This window comes from Ranitomeya imitator, chromosome 9, assembly GCF_032444005.1.
Source record: "Ranitomeya imitator isolate aRanImi1 chromosome 9, aRanImi1.pri, whole genome shotgun sequence".
Lineage (NCBI taxonomy): Eukaryota > Metazoa > Chordata > Amphibia > Anura > Dendrobatidae > Ranitomeya > Ranitomeya imitator.
The window spans coordinates 29,348,423-29,372,944 of NC_091290.1; the positions used below are offsets into that span (position 1 = coordinate 29,348,423).

The window sequence follows — 24,522 nt, forward strand, 5'->3', positions numbered from 1 at the left end:
GCCCTGGCCACACGAGGACCCGGGGGGGGGGGGGGGGGGTTCAGTCCCTGGCCACATGAGGACCAAAGGGATTTAGTCCCTGGCCACACGAGGACCAAAGGGATTCAGTGACTGGCCACACAAGGACCAGGGGGTTCAGGCCTTGGCCACACAAGGGCCAGGGGGTTCAGGCCTTGGCCACACAAGGACCAGGGGGTTCAGGTTCTAGCAGAATAACTTCAGGATCAAGGGACCTGAAAACTAGCTGGCAATGGCTACTCAACTGACACTAAGGAGGACGTTGTACAGGCACCTCCCTATAGGAAAGTGTGCCTTAAATACTAGACGCCTACACGTTATTGAGCGCACTGCCTCTTTAAGTGACTGGAAGTGGGCACATGCACTAGGCATGCCGTCGGAAGACCCGTGCGCAGAGAGCAGGACCGCGCCGCACACCGCAACATTAACCTGATGACACCGGCTCCATTGAGGCGACCAGGCAACCCACTACCACCAATGTACTAAATGCGTTTATTTCTTTACTTGGAGCCGTTTTGGCAATTTACAGGATACCAAGCCATCGTTATCTCTACTTATACTTGTGAATATTGAGAAAGACCCGGGCTTGGGCTGAAACGTTAAGGAAATCGCTTGAAGGAATTTTTTTGCCTTTCCTTCACTGTATTGTTATTTACCACTGTAGTGAAGCGTTGTGCAGAAGAAGAACACGGTCTACCTTACAATATCTCATGAGTGCGGCTGTGAACCATATACTCTAGAGATAACGGGTCCTGATCCCATCCAGGCAGCACCATCATTTACCGTTGAGTGTGCATCTTATAGGATTTGTTATTGTGAACAGGACCTGTCAGCCGGGGACCGCGGCCGGACAGGGAGACGCTGGCACGCAACTGTGCCAGTATGTTGGTGTTCCTGCTGAAACAGAAAGAGGGGAACATGCAGGGACGCCGCCGGCATTAGTGTTACACTATGCAATTCATTAAAGACGCATCACCAGGGCAAAAGCGGGCAGTTTGGGTTTTTACTTTTCTTCCCCACTGCTTCCTGAGTTTTCCATTCATTTTTTAATAAATCCGTCATACGGCTCCAGAGATACTGTCCTTTTTACGGTCTGTACCACTATGTGCCTCTAATTTAGGCTGCGGCTTCAGTTGCTGCTGCCTATGGGCCTACCGCACTAAATAAAAAGTGGCCATATCTCTAGAACCATATGGCGAATTAAAAAAAATAAATGAATCACTTCAATAATGAGTGGCGTGGTGGAAATAAATGAACTGCAAAAGCTGGACGCTGTCCCTGACGGGTCCCTATTAGAAAACATTTATTGTCAAACGCAATAAATTTCCTAAAGTGCATGCTGCTTTGGATATCACACGCTAAAAACCCCGTGGTCGTAGCCTTTTACCTTCCTGGTAGCCCATGGATGCCTCCTGCTTCTATGATAGGTCACACATGCTCACTAGGTATCTGCCATCTTGCTATAGTAAAAGGAAATACGGAAACAAATGGGTTAACCCGCGCGGCTGTCGAAAGATGGTGAGAAGACAGGAATCCAAGCAATGCGGTTTTTGCCAACGCGTTTCAAAGTCTGACACGTCTTCATCATGATCGGTGGAGGGTCTCGCTGCTCTCTGGCCGTGAATAATTCCTTATTAGTGATGAGCGAATATACTCGTTACTCGAGATTTCTCGAGCACGCTCGGGTGTCCTTCGAGTATTTTTTTAGTGCTCGGAGATTTAGTTTTCTTCTCCGCAGCTGAATGACTTACATAAGTACATGTGGGGGTTCCCTAGCAACCAGGCAACCCCCACATGTACTTATGCTGGCTAACAGATGTAAATCATTCAGCTGCGGCAAGAAAAACTAAATCTCCAAGCACTAAAAAAATAGTCGGAGGTCACCAGAGCGTGCTCGAAAAATCTCGAGTAACGAGTATATTCGCTCATCACTAGTCCTTATCCTCAGGGATTCCGGGCTCGACTTACCATTAGTCAGGCTGGCGAGACGTCACCAGCACCACGCCGTGCCGCGGACCCGCCAGGAGAAATTTGTGCAACTCCTGTCCATAGCCAATGTGCCCTGACCTGGACCGGATTGCAAGAAGAGATCATCTCATCTCTAGTTGTCAGTATCATAACCCATTTAAGTACAAAAAAAAAAATGCAATAAAATAAAAAAAATAGAAAACTCATTACTATACACCCTAATTAAAACAAACAAACAAACAAACAAAAAAAGGACTCTCACAGTATCTATGATTTCCCAAAAGTAAATAAGTAGCAACGACGGCCAGACGGTGAGCAGAGCGTCTGTTTATTCAGCCAACGTGATCTAATAAATAAGCTTCTTGGTGAAGATGGAGGAGCAGCTAAGACTTCCATAGGATAACAGGAGCAAAAAATACAAAACCAAACAACACTAAAAAGAATAATAGACACCGTCTATATATGGTGCAAACCCGACACAGAAACCATTGACTGATTCTGTGAAACAATCGGGAAGAACGCGGGCAAGAAGTCTGAAATAGCCCGCCCAGGTCTTCAATGTCGGAGGTCTCGGAGTGACTTCAGACTCTGGGCGCACGTGCCGATCAGGGCGCAGAGTTGGGAGCTGTGCTCCACGGAACTGGTTGCTTTCAGCTGGCGGGTGGCCCAGTTCATCTTCTCTAGAAGTGCGCTCTCTGCCGAAGCTATGGGGTCGGGAACGTGACCGGCGCCGACATCATCTGCAGGAGCGGAATCCGGGAGGGTCACAGGCGGGACGGCCGACGGGGCATCGAGAATAGGGTTGTCCTGCAGAGAAATCCGATGTTCTCGCACCTGAGACAGGGCAGCTTGAGGATTGAGGACTTAAGAAACAAAATATATAGTCAATATTAGGCAAAGAGCGCGAAACGGAGCACGTTCGCTCATCACTACACCTCATGTAACAAGCCACACCGTGTTCCAAATTATTATGCAAATTATATTTCTCTTGGATTTTCCTAAATGGTCGCTGCAAATGACAGTCAGTCTAATAAGTCATCACCCGTTAGATTATACATCAAATTTTATTGAAGAAACCTCCCAATGATAACAGTATAAACTCCAAAATGAATAAAAACTCACAATGCACTGCTCCAAGTTATTAGGCACAGTAGAATTTCTAAACATTTGATATGTTTTAAAGTACTGTAAATGCTCATTTGTGGAATTTGCAGTATTAGGCGGTCACATTCACTGAACAAAAAAGCTATTTAACTCCAAAACATCCAAACAGGCCAAGTTACATGTTAACATAGGAACCCGTCTTTGATATCACCTTCACAATTCTTGCATTCTTGAGTTTTTGGAGAGTTTCTGCTTGTATTTCTTTGCATGAAGTCAGAATAGGCTCCCAGAGCTGCTGTTTTGATGTGAACGGCCTCCCACCCTCCATAGGTTCTCTATAGGGTTGAGGTCAGGGGAAGATGGTGGCCACACCAAGAGTTTATCTCATTTTATGCCCATAGCAGCCAATGACTCAGAGGGATTCTTTGTAGCATGAGATGGGGCATTGTCAGCATAAAGATGATTTTGCTCCTGAAGGCACATCTCTGCTTTTTAGACCATGGAAGAAAGTTGTCAGTCAGAAACTCTACTTACTTTGCAGAGGTCATTTTCACACCTTCAGGAACCTTAAAGGGCCCCACCAGCTGTTTCCCCATGATTCCGGCCCAAAACATGATTTCTCCACCTCCTTGTTGATGTCGCAGCCTTGTTGAGACATGGTGGCCATCCACCAACCATCCACTACTCCATCCATCTGGACCAGGGGTCCCCAACTCCAGGCCTCGAGGGCCGCCAACAGTGCAGGTTTTCAGGATTTCTTTAGTATTGCATTGGTGGTAATGTGATCATCTGCACAGGTGATGATTCCAACCCCTGTGCAATACTAAGGAAATCCTGAAAACCTGCACTGTTGGCGGCCCTCGAGGCCTGGAGTTGGGGACCACTGATCTGGACCATCCAGTTTTGATCGACACTCATCAGTAAACAAGATTGTTTGGAAATTAGTCTTCATGTATGTCTGGGCCCACTGCAACCGTTTCTGCTTGTGAACACTGTTTAGGGGTGGCCGAATAGTAGGTTTATGCACCACAGCAAGCCTTTGAAGGATCCTACACCGTGAGGTTCGAGAGACTGCAGAGGCACCAGCAGCTTCAAATAACTGTTTGCTGCTTTGTAATGGTATTTTGGCAGCTGCTCTCTTAATCCAATTAATTTGTCTGGCAGAAACCTTCCTGATTATGCCTTTATCTGCATGAACTCTGTCTGTGCTCTGGTTCAGTCACAAATCTCTTCACAGTATGATGATCTCTCTTAAGTTTTCATGAAATATGTAATGTTTTCATCCCTTGTCCAAGGCATTGCACTATTTAACGCTTTTCAGCAGCAGAGACATCCTTTTTATTTCCCATATTGCTTGAAAACTGTGACCTGCTTAATAACGTGGAACATCATTTTTAAGTAGTTTTCCTTTAATTAGAATCACCCGGAAAACTAATTACCACGTGCGTTTAAGATTGATTTCAGTTATCTATTGAGCCCTGAGACACAATACCATCCACGAGTTTATTTGAAAAACAAAACAAATAAATCTTTATGACACTTAAATCCAAATTGCTTAATAATTTGGAACACGGTGTAAACGCGAGCTTGTATGCATGAGCTACATATTTGCTCATGAGACTACCGAAATAACTAAACATGAAGTCAAAGCAAAACTACAAAAAACAACAAAACAAAACTGGGATTTAAGGGAATGTCAGCACAAAATGTTCAAACCAAGCAGTTACTTGATGCCCCCTTGGCTGAGTGGTCCCACGCCCCTTCCCGGGTACTTTTTGTCCATCTACCTCTGCTCTACTCTGCCTCCAGAGCTAAAGTAGGTGGAGGGTACACCGAACTGCTCAGACACACATCGGGTGTGCTTGTGCATGGTTTGAACAGTCATTTGGTGATGAAAGACTACCATTAAAAGGAATTTGTTAGCAAGATTTCACACTCCAGATTATTTATGTAGCTCTTTCAAAGAGAAATCCAGCAATATCTTCGCATGGGCGGTCCGTTACTCCGAAAGCATTAAGCTACTTACTGGTAGCGGCATTTTTCGGAGGCCCATGACAGCACACGAGAGAGGGGATCCGCCCTTAAGGAACAGGAAACCTACAGATACAAAAGGGCGGCACCTCTCCCCATGCATCAGTTGTATTTCAGAGCCTGAGAGGACTGCCGCGGTTAGTGGTACACAAATATACATTATATACATTTTGAAACAAAATAACCCATTATTGTAACAAGACACCATACGTGAGATTTACATATTACGCTATATACATATCAGGAAGTGCTACCCCCACGTGATTAGGGAGGGAACTAAGGGTGCTGTCATGGGCCTCCGAAAAATGCCGCTACCAGTAAGTAGCTTAATGCTTTATTCGGACTCCCATGACAGCACACGAGAGATTTACAGAGATGTAAGCTACCTTAGGGAGGGACTATAGATTGTAGCACCCTTAACCCAAAGGAAAGATCAGAGGAGGACCCCAAATCCAACCGATAGTGTTTAAAGAAAGTGGAAGGGGATGACCATGTGGCCGCCTTACATATCTGCTCCACTGACACTCCAGATCTTTCCGCCCAGGATGACGCCATGGCCTGGGTGGAATGTGCCTTTAGATTCTGCGGAGCTGGCCCCCCACCTGCTGTATAAGCTAGAGAGATAGTTTCCCTAATCCATTTAGCCAGTAAATATTTTGATACTCTAAACCCTTTCCTTGGACCTTGGAAGGAAAGAAGCAGTGCCCCATCTTTCTTCCAATTATCAGTAGCTGAAATATACTGAAGGAGAGATCTCCTAACGTCTAACGTATGAAGCTCCTGCTCTTTAGGATTAGAGGGATTAGGAATAAAGGATGGCAAAACTATCTCCTGTGATCTATGGAAACGTGTCGCTACCTTTGGTAGATATGCTGGGTCTGGTCTAAGGACTACTCTGTCTGACAAGATTTCAGTGTATGGAGGAGCTCTGGAAAGCGCCTGTATATCCCCTATCCTGCGAGCTGAGGTTATGGCGATCAGGAAGGCTGTCTTAAGTGTCAACATTTTGATCGAGGCCTCCTGCAGAGGTTCAAAGGGGGGTTTAGTGAGAGAGGACAGAACTAAATTTAAATCCCATGGAACTGTTCTGTCTTTATGCAGTGGTGTAGATCTACTAACTGCCTTCATAAACCTCGCTATCCAGTAGTTATTCGCTATATTACAGGAAAACAGGGCACCCAAAGCTGAGACCTGTACTCTAAGGGTACTAGGAGAGAGTTTTAACTCGAACCCCTTTTGTAGGAACTCTAAGATTTGTTGTATTGGCACCCCGTCTTGGATATTAAATTTTGAACAAGTCAAGAACTTTCTCCAAGTCCTAGAGTAGATTCTCGTAATTATTTGCTTTCTACTCTTTAGGAGTGTCTCTACTAAGTTTGGAGAGAAGCCTTTCCCCACTAATAGTGACCGTTCAAACTCCATGCCGTTAAATGGAGCGCCGCCACTTGTGGATGGGAGATCGGTCCCTGAGAAAGCAAGTTCGGGATCTCTGGCAGTACCCAGGGGACCGCTACGGACATTGTCTTGAGCCAGGCAAACCAGGTTCTTCTGGGCCAAAAGGGGGCGATAAGGATGACTTTCGCTCGATCCTCCCTGATTTTCCTCACCACCAGAGGTATCAGGTTCAGTGGTGGGAAAGCATAGGCCAGTGGAAAATCCCATTTTATCAGAAACGCGTCCACCGCCAGGGGATTCTCCCTGGGATTTAGGGAGCAAAAGAGTTTTACTTTTCTGTTGTTTCTGGTGGCGAATAGATCCACCACTGGTTGACCCCATCTGCGGACGATAAGTTTGAAAATGTCCTCGTTGAGAGACCATTCTCCCTGTTTTAACACATTTCGGCTGAGGAAATCTGCTGCCACATTTTCTTTTCCTTTGATGTGAAGAGCTGTCAAAGATAGAAAATTGAGCTCTGCCACCTGGAACAACCGACCCGTGATCTGCATTAAAGTTTCGGAACGAGTTCCCCCTTGCCGGTTTATGTAAGCGACCGCCACTCTGTTGTCCGACAGAATTCTGACGTGCTGGCCCTGCAGATATACGAGGAATTTTTTAACAGCCAATTCAACCGCCAACAACTCCCTTTGGTTTGATGAGAATGTTGTGAAGGGTTCCCACTGTCCCTGGACCACCATGTCCCCCATATAGGCTCCCCACCCTGAAGAGCTGGCATCTGTGGTTATCACGTGGGTGACATCTACCATCCAGGGAACCCCTGCTGATAGATTCCGTTTATCTAGCCACCACCTAAGGGAATTCAATGTTATCGGCCCCAACGTCAATTTTCCATTCAATGCGCCTCCTAAGGCTCTGTCATGGAACAGGACTTCTTTTTGTAGGGACCTGGTGTGGAACTGAGCCCACTTAACTGCTGGAATGCAAGATGTGAGTGACCCAAGTAGAGACATTGCTTGCCTAAGTGTCATGGAAGGTGTATTGATTGCTCTTAATACAAAACTCTGAATTTGGTCTATTTTCTCTATAGGGAGGAGACACTGCTGTGTCACTGAATTCAACATTAACCCTAGGAATTTTTGAACATTTAGGGGCTGTAATTTCGATTTTTCAAAGTTTATGATCCAACCCAACCGTTCTAGTTTGGTTCTAGCAATCTCCCATTGTGACAGACAATGATCTACCGAGTTACCTACAATGAGGAAATCGTCTAAGTAGGGGACTATAAGGATATTTGACTCTCTTAAATGCGCCATGACTTCCGCAATTATTTTAGTAAACACCCTAGGTGCCGAGGTGATCCCAAAGGGGAGCGCTCTGAATTGAAAATGTTGAATCCTACCCCCCATTAGTATCGCTACCCTCAGGTATCGTTGGAAATCAGCATGAATGGGTACATGATAGTAGGCATCTTTCAAATCCACTACTACCATGAAACAGTTGTTGAAAAGCATCTTTATTGCCGAATTAATGGACTCCATTTTGAAAGTATGTTTCACCAAAAACTTATTGAGACCCTTAAGATTTATAATGGTCCTGTAAGATTTATCAGGCTTCTGGATTAGGAACAGGGGAGAGTAAAACCCTTTCCCTGCCTGAGAATACGGCACTTCTACCAAAACATTTTTGGAGCAAAGAGTCCTCACTTCTTCTTCTAGGGCGAATTGTTCAGTGGGAGATGAGCGCCAGGGTGTTAACCTAAATTTGTCCTGTGGAATATGAACAAATTCCAGCTTGAGACCATGGGAAACAGTGTCTTTTATCCAAACGCTGTTTGTAATTTTCGACCACTCTGCCGAGAATTGCAATAGTCTCCCTCCCACTGGAATTGCCAGTCATTGGTCTTGTTTTTTGTTTTCCGTTTGGTTACGGCGAAACATGAGACCTGTACCTCGTTTTCGCCTATCCTCCCATCTGGGACGATCTCTCCCTGGTGAAAAGGTTCGCTTTCCTCCCCGGTTGAACCTTCTTTTGTTAAAGGGACGATGGTATGGATTGAACAGGTTGGGAAACTTTTTCTTATCATCTCCTGCTTTCTCCAGGAGTTCATCCAGGGTAGGCCCAAACAAATACTCGCCTTTACAAGGGATAGCGCAGAGCTTTGTTTTTGCCTGCATATCCCCCGGCCAGCATTTCAGCCATAGGGCTCTCCTTGCAGCATTAGAAAGTCCTGCTGCTCTAGCTGCCAACTTTACGGAGTCAATTGAGGCATCCGATAAAAAAGCCGCCCCCTCCTGGATTACAGGTAATGCTGCGAGTATGGACTCTCTAGAGGCCCCTTGTTTTAATTGGGTCTCTAACTGGTCTAGCTAGACCATCATTGACCTTGCCGTGCAGGTTGAAGCTACCGCAGGTCTTAAGGAGCCAGCTGCCATTTCCCAGGTCCCCTTTAGGAAGGTATCTACTTTCCTATCCAGGGGGTCTTTAAGCGTTCCCATATCCTCAAATGGGAGAGAAGATCATTTCGCAACCTTGGCAATTGCTGCATCCAGCTTTGGTGCTTTCTCCCAGTTACCTACTGCTGGGTCATCAAAAGGGTACCGACGTTTTTGCGCAGGTGGTAAGGAGCCTTTTCTCTCCGGTTTTCTCCACTCCCTATTAATAAGATCCTGTATTTTCTCATTTAAAGGAAACACTCTGCGCTTTTTCTGCTCCAATCCACTGAACATCATTTGTTCTTTGGATAGTTGAGGCTTGGGTTCCGATATACCCATTGTGCCTCTGACCGCCTTTACCAATTTGTCTATTCTTTCTATGGGTAGGCAAAACCGAGCAGCGTCTTCTTCCGAAGAGGAGGATGATGCTGCTGAATTGTCTGATTCTTCGGACTTGTCCTTTTCCATAGACAAATCCGATTCAGTTCTCTGCCTAGAACCTCCTGACTGTGAAAGGTTTTTAAAGGACTCCTTAACCTCCATTCTAATCATCTCTTTGAGACTGGCCGTAATAGAGGAGGATTCTTCGGCTACCTACGGGGATAAGTAAGGTAGACTAGAGTGTAAATCTACATGCTATACCCCCTCCCCTCCTTCCAGAACCTCACCGTCTGCTGGATACAGGGGTCACATAGTTTTTAAGGGTGTGAGTCAGGCAAGGGAACCCCGCAGATGGCACATTCCCTATGCTTCGCCTTACTGACGTTTTTCCTTCCCTGCATAAGACATATGAGGGGAGACTAGTCACTAAGTGAACTTTCTCGAAGATCACTTACCAGTGGCTGTTCACACCCAGAAATACCGAAGCACGAGGGGGATCCTTTTTGGCTGATCCTCCAGACCCCTGTCTGGAGGAGCTTCTGCGGCCCGAACCATCGCTCCTCTTTTCATGTTCCTTCTCCTTGGGTTTCTGGGATGCTTGTTCCAGCAGCACCACTTGCTGATCCTGATCTGAATCCATTTTTAGTAAATTGGAGCCAAAACCCGGGAACATGCCGCTGGAGCCGCCTTATAAAGCCCCTCCTTCGGTCAGCGCACCTTGCCCAGCTTGCTCGTTTAATTTTCCCGCCCTACCGCAGCTGTGGGGGATCAATCGTCGCTCAGGAGGGATTGCGGCATGATCTCCGGTGGGCGCCGCCATCTTGGAGCCCCTGCGCATGCGCAGGAGCTCACCGACCCGGAAGTCGTCGCCGGCTCCGCCCCCCGACGTCACCACAGCTTACAGCGCTCCTGTCAGCGCTGCAGCCATCGTGGAACGCCGAGGCCGGCCAGCTACGTTCCGATCGGCGCCCCCTAGACGCTGCCGCGCCCCCCCTGCACAGAGAGACCCACAGCACACGGGAAGAGCGACTTACCATATGCTGACCCCGGAGACCGGACACCCCCTGGCGACCGCTCCACGCTGTCTAGTCACCGCCGTGCCGCCCTGCCAGGGCCACCGTGACTACTTCAGGTACCCGCACCGGCCGAAGTGGGAGACCCCCTCGCCACTAGAATCGGTCCGGCCGGCCTGGACTCCTGTAGATTCTATAGGCATCCAGTCCCTTCAGGAACAGGAAACCAACTGATGCATGGGGAGAGGTGCCGCCCTTTTGTATCTGTAGGTTTCCTGTTCCTTAAGGGCGGATCCCCTCTCTCGTGTGCTGTCATGGGAGTCCGAATAAATTAAGAGTTTAAATTGGCATGCAAATGAGGCCGAAGAGCTATTTGTAGATCTGAAGCCTCTGTCACTCCAGCTCTATTCCCCGCCCAGCGCCGCCTGTTCCTGCTTGACTGAAGTCACACAGCACAGAGGAGGTCAGTCAAGCAGGAGGCGGCGAATAGAGCTGGTGTGACGGAGGCTACAGATTTACACATAGCTCTTTAGCCTCATTTGCATATCAATTCAAACGCGGATTTCTCAGTAATGGAAGAACGGGCCGGCCATGTAAAGGTATTGCTGGACTTGTCGTTGAAAGAGCTACCTGCACTGCGCCACTCCATCCATTCTGATACTACAACTTCCAACGCGTCCTGGTAGTTGACTGACTTTAGCAGAGTTTTACAAGAGCCGGAGTGTCGAGGGCTGCCGATTCCTGACCCATTGTGCTGGATAGACTGCTTTTTTGTCTTTTTTTTAAGGATTTTTTCCAAGTCTGGAAGTGCATGGGGAACACACATCTGGAGCTTTTTCTGGTGGATACGTTGAGTGAAGGACTTAAACCGCAGTGTGAACGGAGCCTTAGACATTGCGCTTTATAAATAACTCTAATTTCGCATTTTACTCAGCCGCTGCAGTTATGAAATTCACTCTTGCCAGGGAAGTATACGACCAGGACTCTGCAAACAATGGCCGACTATATACTTCTACATTGGGAATACCTGGGTTGTCTTTTTCGGTATCCGAGTCAAGTTCCTGACATGAGATGCAGAGTAATTTTTTCTGACGGTCCTGTAATAATATCGTCTATAGAGAAGGGAAAAAAAAAAAAAAAAAAATCAATCAAAGTAATTGGGCAAGAGAAGGGGACGATGGTTGCCCCCTTCCCGGTGCGGACTCACCCCGCATGTATCGCAGCTCTCCCCGAGCATTCGGTATCCCTTCAGTAAGTAATCGCCCATCATCCTGCTAATCTTATCCTGGCGATCGCGGCGCGCTCTTAAGATTTTCATATCGGACTCGGATGGGGGAGACCACGTGTCATCATCTGCTCCCCAAATTGGGTAAAGGAGAGAAAAAAAAATTGCATTGGATTTAAAAAAAAAAAAAAAAAAAAAAAAAAAGCAAAATAATAGTATAAAAGTATACAAAAAATAATAATAAATAATAGTATAAAAAAAAATAAACAATTAAATGCCATCGCCAGAGATGGAACAGTGGCAGTGGATTATTCCCCTCTCTCCAATTGACAACACATGCACACTCAACTAAACCAAGCATACACGGTGTGGGCATCTTTGGGGATGTTATTTTTCACTTACATTCATGCTTTTTGGTCCAATAATAATTTTTGAAATTGGGTTCCATTAAAAAGGTTGTACCGTATGATTTCTATAACCGATGTGCTGCACTGTCTATTGCTGGCTGCGGAATGAGTCAGGCGAGAATCTGTCAGTGAGCTCGCTCTGACGGCAAGTTTGTCGCTTTTTAATTAAAAAAAAAAAAAATCTGATCTCTCATCTCAAAGTTACGCTCTCCTTTTTAAGTGGTCAGCAGTCATTAACCAGCTAAAAGGAGACAGGTAAAAATGGTTAGGAAATCAGAACGAGCTCACTGATAGATCCTCAGTGAGCTCGTTCTGCAGCCAGCGATGTGAAACGAAACCGAAGAGGCTGTAAAAGCCAAACCGTGCAAAATTTTTAATGACACTCAATTGCAAACTTGATCTTTAGCCCAAAATAAGTTCTTTTAAAAAGGTAATCCAATGACACGCAGCGGTGCCGATTATATCGGTCATTATTATGATCCGTACACTTAAAGAAACACGTCCACAATCAGCAGGTGTTGTGCACATGCACCATTCTAACAAACGGGACAACCTGCCGACCGTGCCAGTGTGTGGGGTCGTAACGTCATCCCTTCAATTTCGATGCAGAAGGGAGCAACTCTGGCGGTCAATAAATAACCCCTTAAAGTAAATGACCCCCAAAAAAGGTGTCCTTATTCATTCATAGAATCCAACTTCACCCAGGCTGGAGGTAACAATGCAACACATGGCACCGCTCACCCTGTAACGCCATGCTGAGAGCGACGAGCCAATGCCGGTAATCTGGAACGTCACCAGAGCTTTAGATCTAAAAGGGAACAAAACCAAAAAGTTACTTCGCAAAAAAATGACTGCATCCGAAAAACTCCCCACCGGCAGAGAAACGTAGCAAGTGGTGATAATACCTGCATGGCCGGACATGTACAGCGGATGGGCTCACTTGTGAGATGCTGCGGGCTCAGGAGCTGAACCTGCTACATACGGAGCAGGTGACACCTGTTGTACACAGCAGACACCCAGGAGTATCGGCTGTAACAGTGTAACCTCTTAGATGACACTGTCAATCATGACTCAGGCCTTTAAAAGGTTAGAAACAGGGGAAGAGTAATTTCCCAGACCCATCAGGCCCCTGCAACAAGATGCAGGCTGCGGAAGGGTTGTTCTCATTGAAGAGGGGGCCCACAGGAGATTTTGGTGTCTGCCATGTTAGTGCACAGATAATTATGGCTCAGTGGTTAGCACTGCAGCCTCGCATTACTGGGTTCCTGGATAGAAATCCCACCAAGGACAATATCTGCATAGAGTTTGTATGTTCTCCCTGTGATTGCGTGGGTTTCCTCCGGGTTCTCCGGTTTCAACCCACACTACAAAGACATACTGATAGGGAATGTAAACTGTGAGCCCCAATGGGGGCAGAGATGATAATGTCTGTAAAGCGCTGCGGAATTAATGGCGCTATATAAGTGAGTACAAGTGATCACAAGTTCAAGTCCAGTAAAAAAAAAAAACAACTTATTTTCTCCCCCCCAAAAATAACTACTAAGGGGGAAAAAAAAAAAAGTAATTCAGGCCTTCCTGTCTCATAGAGGGATGGGTGACATGCTGACAGAGGGAGAGATCTCCATCTGTCAGGGAGGAGGGGTGATGTACTGACAGAGGGAGAGATATTCATCTGTCAGGGAGGAGGGGTGATGTACTGACAGAGGGAGAGATCTCCATCTGTCAGGGAGGAGGGGTGATGTGCTGACAGGGAGGGATCATGTGTCTACCCCCCTCCAATGATGCGGTTACTATTGATAGCGACATATAAGAGGTTACACTTCTAGGGTCTGCGGGAACGCTGCTCCTGGCTGTTTGTCAGTCGGACCCCTGCAGCTGATTGCACCAGTACAGAAGTGCGATCAGCATGATGTACTTATCCGTCATGGTGCGCTAATCGACCTGTGCGTCTTATGGTGCCAAGTGGCTAAATCTGCTCCTTTCTCCGGTAATGAAAAATATATATCTATTTGGTAGGTAACTGTCCACACTGAGAATATCCACATATGTATCCCCCATGGTGAAAGTCACATAGAAAAGCTATGGTTCCTAGAACAGGAGAAAAAAAGAATGGCAGAGTCAGGAAGGGGTTAACGGGGGCCACCCTGTGCCCCTCAGTAACGGCATGTGCCCCTCAGTGACGCCATGTGCCCACCCTGCGCCCCTCAGTGACGCCATGTGCCCGCCCTGCGCCCCTCAGTGACGCCATGTGCCCGCCCTGCGCCCCTCAGTGACGCCATGTGCCCGCCCTGCGCCCCTCAGTGACGCCATGTGCCCGCCCTGTGCCCCTCAGTAACGGCATGTGCCCGCCCTGCGCCCCTCAGTGACGCCATGTGCCCGCCCTGCGCCCCTCAGTAACGGCATGTGCCCCTCAGTGACGCCATGTGCCCGCCCTGCGCCCCTCAGTGACGCCATGTGCCCGCCCTGCGCCCCTCAGTGACGCCATGTGCCCGCCCTGTGCCCCTCAGTAACGGCATGTGCCCCTCAGTGACGCCATGTGCCCGCCCTGTGCCCCTCAGTGACGTCATGTGCCCGCCCTGCGCCCCTCAGTGACGCCATGTGCCCGCCCTGCGCCCCTCAGTGACGCCATGTGCCCGCCCTGTGCCCCTCAGTAACGGCATGTGCCCCTCAGTGACGCCATGTGCCCGCCCTGCGCCCCTCAGTGACGCCATGTGCCCGCCCTGCGCCCCTCAGTGACGCCATGTGCCCGCCCTGTGCCCCTCAGTAACGGCATGTGCCCCTCAGTGACGCCATGTGCCCGCCCTGCGCCCCTCAGTGACGTCATGTGCCCGCCCTGCGCCCCTCAGTGACGCCATGTGCCCGCCCTGCGCCCCTCAGTGACGCCATGTGCCCGCCCTGTGCCCCTCAGTAACGGCATGTGCCCCTCAGTGACGCCATGTGCCCGCCCTGTGCCCCTCAGTGACGTCATGTGCCCGCCCTGCGCCCCTCAGTGACGCCATGTGCCCGCCCTGCGCCCCTCAGTGACGCCATGTGCCCGCCCTGTGCCCCTCAGTGATGCCATGTGCCCGCCCTGCGCCCCTCAGTGACGCCATGTGCCCGCCCTGCGCCCCTCAGTAACGGCATGTGCCCCTCAGTGACGCCATGTGCCCGCCCTGCGCCCCTCAGTGACGCCATGTGCCCGCCCTGCGCCCCTCAGTGACGCCATGTGCCCGCCCTGCGCCCCTCAGTGACGCCATGTGCCCGCCCTGCGCCCCTCAGTGACGCCATGTGCCCGCCCTGCGCCCCTCAGTGACGCCATGTGCCCGCCCTGCGCCCCTCAGTGACGCCATGTGCCCCTCAGTGACGCCATGTGCCCGCCCTGCGCCCCTCAGTGACGCCATGTGCCCGCCCTGCGCCCCTCAGTGACGCCATGTGCCCGCCCTGTGCCCCTCAGTGATGCCATGTGCCCGCCCTGCGCCCCTCAGTGACGCCATGTGCCCGCCCTGCGCCCCTCAGTAACGGCATGTGCCCCTCAGTGACGCCATGTGCCCGCCCTGCGCCCCTCAGTGACGCCATGTGCCCGCCCTGCGCCCCTCAGTGACGCCATGTGCCCGCCCTGCGCCCCTCAGTGACGCCATGTGCCCGCCCTGCGCCCCTCAGTGACGCCATGTGCCCGCCCTGCGCCCCTCAGTGACGCCATGTGCCCCTCAGTGACGCCATGTGCCCGCCCTGCGCCCCTCAGTGACGCCATGTGCCCCTCAGTGACGCCATGTGCCCTTACTGACACTGTGCCCTGGACCCGCCACTACACTGACATGTGCTGGATTATTTCCCATAAACCCCGTCATGTCGTGTCCTGCGGAAACGTCAGCGAGCACAGCCGCCATCCCGGCCCCGAGCCCTCACCTCGTCACCAGCCACACACGAGGTAACGTGCGCGGAAACACAAGCTCCTGACGATACAGGACCTGTAATGACGTCATGATCATGTGACAAATAATATGCGTATGTCCTCAGGAACTAAAGGACCTTTCATGATGTCATGACCATCACCATGTGATCAGTCACGTGTGTGGGAGGAGCCAGACTCCAGGCTTTCGCTGCAGGACCTGTAGGTTTTTGGTCGTTGTGTCTGGCCCCGCCCTCACACAGCTGCTTGCTTTAACCCCATCATGACTGGGACTATTTTTTATTCTTCCCCTTCTAAAATCCATGGCTTTTTCTCATGATTTTTTTGGCCTGACGAGCTGAGGTTTTTATTTATTAACCGCTTCGTCCCCAGGTGATTTTCTATTTTTTTCTGTTTTTTTCTCCTTGTTCTCAGAGACATCACTTTTTTGTCCCTTTTCTGCCCCCGTAGCTGATGAGAGCTGCTATTTGCCATATGTGCCGCGCATTCTCTACCTGACCATTGTGCTTTACTAGAGTAGAGGGGTTTCCCAATTGTTACCTGAATCCCTATTTATTTGATGCCATATTCTAAACTAGTCTGTAATGTCCTTGCTGTAACCTTTCCTCTTCTTCCCTGACTGCAGCATCTCACTACTGTCTACTTTGTTTAAAGGGAACCTGTCACCCCGTTTTTTGAGATTGAGATATAAATACTGTTAAATAGGGCCTGCGCTGTGCGTTACTATAGTGTATGTAGTGTACCCCGATTCCCCATGTATGCTGAGAAATAACTTACCAAAGTCGGCGTTTTCGCCTGTCAATCAGGCTGGTCTGGTCAGGTGGGCGTGTTCACAGCGCCATCTTCCTGGGGCCGCGCGTGCGCAGATGTAGTGCTCTGCTGCACGGGGCTTCAGGAAAATGCCCCAGGAAGATGGCCGCCCGCACCGATGAAAGGAATGACAGCGCAGATCGCGCGCTGTGTCTTCACGTGGGCACAGGGAATCCGGACCTTGGACATGCGCACACCACTACGCCACCAACGGAAACCTGGGGAAGAAAAGAGCGCTGTGAACACGCCCACCTGACCAGACCAGCCTGATTGACAGGCGAAAACGGCGACTTTGGTAATGTATTTCTCGGCATACATGGGGAATCAGGGTACACTACATACACTATAGGAACACACAGCGCAGGCCCTATTTAACAGTATTTATAGCTCAATCTCAAAAAACGGGGGTGACAGGTTCCCTTTAACTTCCTGACAATTTGTGTGAGAACCCCAGTGCATTCTGGGATACAGAAAGGAAACCTAAGCAGAGCAGGGGGCAGAGGCTGCGGTCACAGCGCCATCATCTGTGCGGGTCTTTGGGGCACTGTCACTGTGCATTGTCCTCGAATCCCACAATCCACCACGCTGCACCAAAAGTGTGCCGACCGCCATATTGGAATACCCAAGTGATGGGTATTCCAATATGGCACCCGCTGATGGTACCAGGCCCTTGCACAGTACCACCAGAGGTTCATTGCCGGACCCCCCACTGCTGGGATTCATAGCAAGAACCCCACGCCGCAAGAACCCCTCCCCACTGCTGGGATCCAAGCCGCCGCTGGAATCCCGACCGCCGCTGGGATCCAGACCACCGCTGGGATCCAGACCACCGCTGGGATCCTGACCGCCGCTGGGATCCAGACCACCGCTGGGATCCTGACCGCCGCTGGGATCCAGACCACCGCTGGGATCCTTCCAGACCACCGCTGGGATCCTGACCGCCGCTGGGATCCAGACCGCCGCTGGGATCCAGACCACCACTGGGATTCATAGCAAGAACCCCACGCCACAAGAACCCCTCCCCACCGCTGGGATCCAGGCCGCCGCTGGAATCCCGACCGCCGCTGGGATCCAGACCACCGCTGGGATCCAGACCGCCGCTGGGATCCAGACCACCGCTGGGATCCTGACCGCCGCTGGGATCCAGACCACCGCTGGGATCCTTCCAGACCACCGCTGGGATCCTGACCGCCGCTGGGATCCAGACCGCCGCTGGGATCCAGACCACCACTGGGATTCATAGCAAGAACCCCACGCCACAAGAACCCCTCCCCACTGCTGGGATCCAGGCCGCCGCTGGAATCCCGACCGCCGCTGGGATCCAGACCACCGCTGGGATCCAGACCGCCGCTGGGATCCAGACCACCGCTGGGATCCTGACCGCCGCTGGGATCCTTCCAGACCACCGCTGGGATCCTTCCAGACCACCGCTGGGATCCTGACCGCCGCTGGGATCCAGACCACCGCTGGGATCCAGACCACCACTGGGATTCATAGCAAGAACCCCACGCCGCAAGAACCCCTCCCCACCGCTGGGATCCAGGCCGCCGCTGGAATCCCGACCGCCGCTGGGATCCAGACCACCGCTGGGATCCAGACCGCCGCTGGGATCCAGACCACCGCTGGGATCCTGACCGCCGCTGGGATCCAGATCACCACTGGGATCCCGACCGCCGCTGGGATCGAGACCGCCTCTGGGATCCTGACCGCCGCTGGGATCCAGATAACCGCTGGGATCCCGACCGCCGCTGGGATCCAGACCACTGCTGGGATCCAGACCGCCGCTGGGATCCAGACCGCCGCTGGGATCCTGACCGCCGCTGGGATCCAGACCACCGCTGGGATCCTTCCAGACCACCGCTGGGATCCTGACCGCCGCTGGGATCCAGACCACCGCTGGGATCCAGACCACCACTGGGATTCATAGCAAGAACCCCACGCCGCAAGAACCCCTCCCCACCGCTGGGATCCAGGCCGCCGCTGGGATCCAGACCGCCGCTGGGATCCAGACCACCGCTGGGATCCTGACCGCCGCTGGGATCCAGATCACCACTGGGATCCCGACCGCCGCTGGGATCGAGACCGCCTCTGGGATCCTGACCGCCGCTGGGATCCAGATAACCGCTGGGATCCCGGCCGCCGCTGGGATCCAGACCACCGCTGGGATCCAGACTGCCGCTGGGATCCTGACCGCCGCTGGGATCCAGACCACCGCTGGGATCCTTCCAGACCACCGCTGGGATCCTGACCGCCGCTGGGATCCAGACCGCCGCTGGGATCCAGACCACCACTGGGATTCATAGCAAGAACCCCACGCCACAAGAACCCCTCCCCACCCCTGGGATCCAGGCCGCCGCTGGAATCCCGACCGCCGCTGGGATCCAGACCACCGCTGGGATCCTGACCGCCGCTGGGATCCAGACCACCGCTGGGATCCTTCCAGACCACCGCTGGGATCCTGACCGCCGCTGGGATCCAGACCGCCGCTGGGATCCAGACCACCACTGGGATTCATAGCAAGAACCCCACGCCACAAGAACCCCTCCCCACCGCTGGGATCCAGGCCGCCGCTGGAATCCCGACCGCCGCTGGGATCCAGACCACCGCTGGGATCCAGACCGCCGCTGGGATCCAGACCACCGCTGGGATCCTGACCGCCGCTGGGATCCAGATAACCGCTGGGATCCCGGCCGCCGCTGGGATCCAGACCACCGCTGGGATCCAGACTGCTGCTGGGATCCTGACCGCCGCTGGGATCCAGACCGCCGCTGGGATCCTTCCAGACCACTGCTGGGATCCTGACCGCCGCTGGGATCCAGACCGCCGCTGGGATCCAGACCACCACTGGGATCCCGACCGCCGCTGGGATCGAGACCGCCTCTGGGATCCTGACTGCCGCTGGGATCCAGATAACCGCTGGGATCCAGACAACCGCTGGGATCCAGACCACCACTGGGATCCAGACCACCGCTGGGATCCAGACCGCCGCTGGGATCCTTCCAGACCACTGCTGGGATCCTGACCGCCGCTGGGATCCAGACCGCCGCTGGGATCCAGACCACCACTGGGATCCCGACCGCCGCTGGGATCGAGACCGCCTCTGGGATCCTGACTGCCGCTGGGATCCAGACAACCGCTGGGATCCAGACCACCGCTGGGATCCAGACCACCGCTGGGATCCTGGCCGCCGCTGGGATCCAGACCACCGCTGGGATCCAGACCGCCGCTGGGATCCAGACAACCGCTGGGATCCCGGCCGCCGCTGGGATCCAGACCACCGCTGGGATCCAGACCACCGCTGGGATCCCGGCAGCCGGTGGTGGATAGGTGGGTGACCACTTGGGGATGAGAGATTCTCAGTGCTGTCAAGCCTGCCCCATCGGGACGTCACCACCCTCCTGATGCGATAGCATTGAGCCTCCATCTAGTATTATAAAATAGCTTAGATTATGGCATCAAATAGATAGGGATTAAGATAACATTTTGTTTCACCTTCAGACCAACCCTTTAATGGCATCGTCCCCCTCTGCACCTGAAGTGTCAGCACTTTGGAAATGATCAATGGATTTGTAGTTAAGGGCACTTGTAGATTGTCAGCCCTCGCGGGCAGGGTCCTCTCCCCTCCTGCACCAGTCGTGACTTGTATAAAGATTATTGTACCTGTTTTTATTATGTATACCTCTCCTCACATGTAAAGCGCCATGGAATAAATGGCGCTATAATAATAATAATCATTTGCGGGACGAGTTGTACTTTTGAACGACACCATTGATTTTATCATGTGATTTGCGGGAAAAATAAATCCAAATGTGTTGAAACGCAAAACAAGTTGCTTTTTCACAATTTTTTATTTTTTTAATTTACCATGTTCTCTATATGGTAAAACTGACCTGCTATTATGATCCCCCAGGTCAGTACGAGTCCACAGATACCAAACATGTCTAGTTTTTTTTTTAAAGGGACACTGTCACCTGAATTTGGAGGGAACAATCTTCAGCCATGGAGGCGGGGTTTTGGGGTTTTTGATTCACCCTTTCCTTACCCGCTGGCTGCATGCTGGCTGCAATATTGGATTGAAGTTCATTCTCTGTCCTCCGTAGTACATGCCTGCACAAGGCAATCTTGCCTTGCACAGGCGTGTATTATGGAGGACAGAGAATGAACTTCAATCCAATATTGCAGCCAGCATGCAGCCAGCGGGTAAGGAAAGGGTGAATCAAAAACCCCAAAACCCCGCCTCCATGGCTGAAGATTGTTCCCTCCAAATTCAGGTGACAGTGTCCCTTTAAGTAGTGAAAAAAAAATTCAGAAATGAAAAAAAAAAAAAGAAATGTTATTTTGTTGCCATTTTCTGAGACCCGTAGTATTTTCATTTTTCGGGATCTGGGGCTTATTTTTTGCGCCCTGAGCCGATGGTTTTATCGATACCATTTTTGGGTAGATACCATGTTTTGATCGCCTCTTATTGCAATGTTGCAGCAGCCAAAGATGGGACTTTTATGAACTCGGCGACACCAAATATGTTTATTTACTTTTTGATTATAGTGGGGCAAAAGGAAGGTGATTTAAACGTTTGCTTTTTTTTATTGTATTTATTTTCATATTTTCAAATACATTTATTTTTACTGTATTTAATATAAGTCCCCTTAGGGGATTTGAAGCTGCAATCGCCTGATCTCTGAGCAAAAAGTTTGGACACACCTTCTCATTTAAAGATTTTTCTGTATTTTCATGACTATGAGAATTGTACATTCACACTGAAGGTATCAAAACTATGAATTAACACATGTGGAATTATATACTTAACAAAAAAGTGTGAAACAACTGAAATTATGTCTTATATTCTAGGTTCTTCACATTAGCCACTTTTTGCTTTGATGACTGCTTTGCACACTCTTGGCATTCTCTTGTTTAGTTTTGATGCCTTCAGTGTGAATGTACAATTTTCAAAGTCATGAAAATACAGAAAAATCTTTAAATGAGAAGGTGTGTCCAAACTTTTGCTCTGTACTGTACATAGCAGTGCTGATGTATTGCTGTGTATAGTGAAAATCCCATTGTCCTCTGAACGCCAGCTGCAGGCTGGGTATCACGGGATGATTGTCTTGATAAGCACGGAGATCTGCAGCGGACCTCCGGCTGTCATGTCAACTTATCAGTGCCCCCAGATCATGTTACGGGCATGACGTGGCCCCCTCGCGGTAGGTGTTTAATCCCTCTGTTAGATTGACAGCGAGATTTACTAGGTTAACAGCTGTTGCAGACACATGATGGCTGATTAAGTCAGCCATCATCTGCTGGGAATGACGTGAGCTCGGCTTGTGAGCCCGCATCAAAGGCAGCGTCATTACAAATGATGTAACTACACGGTGTCGGACTGGGGTGGTAAGGGCCCACGAGTAACATTGACTTGGGGGGCCCAATGTTCAGCTTCATACAAATATTAAATTACCCTCTTTCACAAATTTACTTCTATATAAAAATGAGCTAGTTAGTTTGTTGAATGAGTGATAAGATCCTGCCTTCATCTGTACATAGTGATTGGTCATGTTATACATAAATGTCTTACTTTTACATAAGGGCCCACCGGATGATTTTCCTGTTCTCCGGTGGGCCAGTCCGAGCCTGTCGTGAAGGGGTTAATACTCGCTACTGAATAAACAGTTGTTTTAAACTCCTCGTTTTCATATCATTAACATGTCTGTCCATCCTGTGATTTCCAGAATTCCACACCTTTTCTTTCCTGGTGTTACAATTTCAATTTACAACCCCCTTAATGATGTAATTAAAATTACAACTTTTCCACCTAAAATGAAAAAAAAAAAACAAGACAAGCCCTCATGCTAGCTCAGACCTTAACAATTCCGATTGGAAACATAAATGCTTCCGAAGTGAAAAGCTAAAGTCGCACAGTCTCAGTTCGTGGAGGTCGAGGTCTCATCTTAGACCAATTCTCTCTCGTAACAATGACGAATTTTGTGCATTGACGTATGGTAGAGGGGTCTGTGGAAGGTACACATCTGCGTATGAGCACTATGGCATCGAAAAGCAGCAGAATTCTGTTGTCTACAGCCAGGCGGACAGACATGACTGATCAACCGAAAACTAGATTGGCGCCGTTCCGACAGCAGAGAGAACAGAAGCTTGGCAGTCGGCTTTCGAGTATTAACTTCTACAGTTCTGCTTTATTTCCATGGGCTAAATCCCAGTTTACAGAATTTGTGCTTCCAGTTCCAGTCTCATAGGAATCTCACACCTGTCGCTTCCACGTCTGGAATCCTCTGCTGCAGTTGAGATACTATTCCTCGTAGATTACTTGGTCTTCTAGATCCGCTCATTCCTCCAGATTGTGCTTATAAACCCCACTGACCTGTGTATCCAGAATTCCCACCGTCTGCTGGTTGGGATTGCATCCGCCTTGGGGAAATCAATTTCTCATTTATTCTGGGATCATTATCTTGCTTTGTGTGCTTATAATTTGATTTCTTTTATTGCTTTTCACCGGTCTTTAATCATTCCCTACGCAGTAATTCGATTTTGCAAGTGTTATCTTACTCATCATACTTAGATTATTTCGTTATTAGCAGTTTGTTTCCTTCTTTATTCACCGGGCTGGGATCTTTTCTTTTATCTGCAATTTTTTTTATTTTTTATTTTAATAAGGATTTTTTGTCTTAGTATTGATTTTTCTATCGTCCTTATTAAATGTTAATCAAGTCTGTTAATTATTTATAGGTTTTCTTGTTACGTTTTACGGAGCGCGTGGCTTCCCAAGCCCCTTTTTATTGGCCGCTACTTTCTTCTTCTTGGTGATGGTGTTTTTTCGCAGTTGGTTTGCCTTTTACCTTTTGCAGCTCCTATTTTACATTTCGTAATGGTTTTTGGGACATGCATAAAACATATCTATTGTAAGAAAGCTGGAGGTAAGGTCCTATGGCAGATGTGTGTTACTGGGATGGTTTTTATCTTGGCTTGGATTTTGGGTCCTGGATTTAGGGGTGAGCAAAAGAGCCTGGGTGGGGAAGGTCGCTCCCATACTCCAGTCTGAATCTTTCAGACCTAATAACCGGCAGTATGTTGTGTTGTAGCTGTAGGAAGACAGCTCATGATGAGTAGTGTATAGTAGAGACTGAGAAGTGCCTGTAATACCAAGCTGGTGAGACCATTTCATTTGTCTTACCCAGAGAAAGGACTTTTTTTGATATTCATTTGTGCTGAAGAAAGGCTTTTCATTATTGTCCTTCATAAACTTTACAGCTCCAAGAAACGTAACTTTTATATAAAATATATAAAAACCCTGTGACTGTGCGGATCCAAGCAGCTACCAGACAGCTGAAACCCCCACACCATCAAACTTAACCCTGCTGTTGTCTTCGGTCTGGGGAGACCGATTTTGAACTTTGGTATTTTTGGGGGTGTTCAAGATGCGGTTCTGAAACTTGTGGTTGATTGACTTAAATGAGGATGGGTCGGTCGGCCACGGGTTTCAGAGCCGCATCTTGAATATTTTAAAGAATATTGAAGTTCAAGGTCGGTCGTTTTTGACCGAAGACAACAGCACCCTTCACCCATCCTGTGGCCACAAGTCTTTCCTTTTCCTGGTCCTCCGCTGGCTCCCACCCTCTGGCTCTAGTCTGCTTCAGTCTTCTCTCTTCGGGGCCATCAGTTCTGACTTGGACTCCCATGATATTATGATGTGCGCGAAGGCACTAAAGAATGAAGACTTCACAAAAGAAGACCGGAGCCATAGTGATGGAACCAGCGTAGGATCGGACGGGGAGCTACATGTGAGCGGAGAGTTGACTATAATGTTTTTTTTTAATCTCTTTATTATTGTACCAATGTA

The 24,522-nt window shown here is 49.8% G+C and overlaps 1 protein-coding gene across 1 annotated transcript; it reads right to left on the reverse strand.

Annotated features, from left to right (window-relative positions):
• Nucleotides 1-2,293: 2,293 nt before the first annotated feature.
• ZNRD2 (zinc ribbon domain containing 2) lies at nt 2,294-15,998 on the reverse strand. Its single transcript, XM_069740273.1, has 5 exons — nt 15,863-15,998; nt 12,719-12,785; nt 11,553-11,698; nt 11,373-11,457; nt 2,294-2,849 (listed from the first exon to the last, which is right to left on the reverse strand). Exons 2-5 carry the CDS (start codon nt 12,729-12,731, stop codon nt 2,542-2,544), a joined length of 552 nt encoding a protein of 183 aa, XP_069596374.1. The 5' UTR covers nt 12,732-12,785; nt 15,863-15,998; the 3' UTR covers nt 2,294-2,541.
• Nucleotides 15,999-24,522: the final 8,524 nt, after the last annotated feature.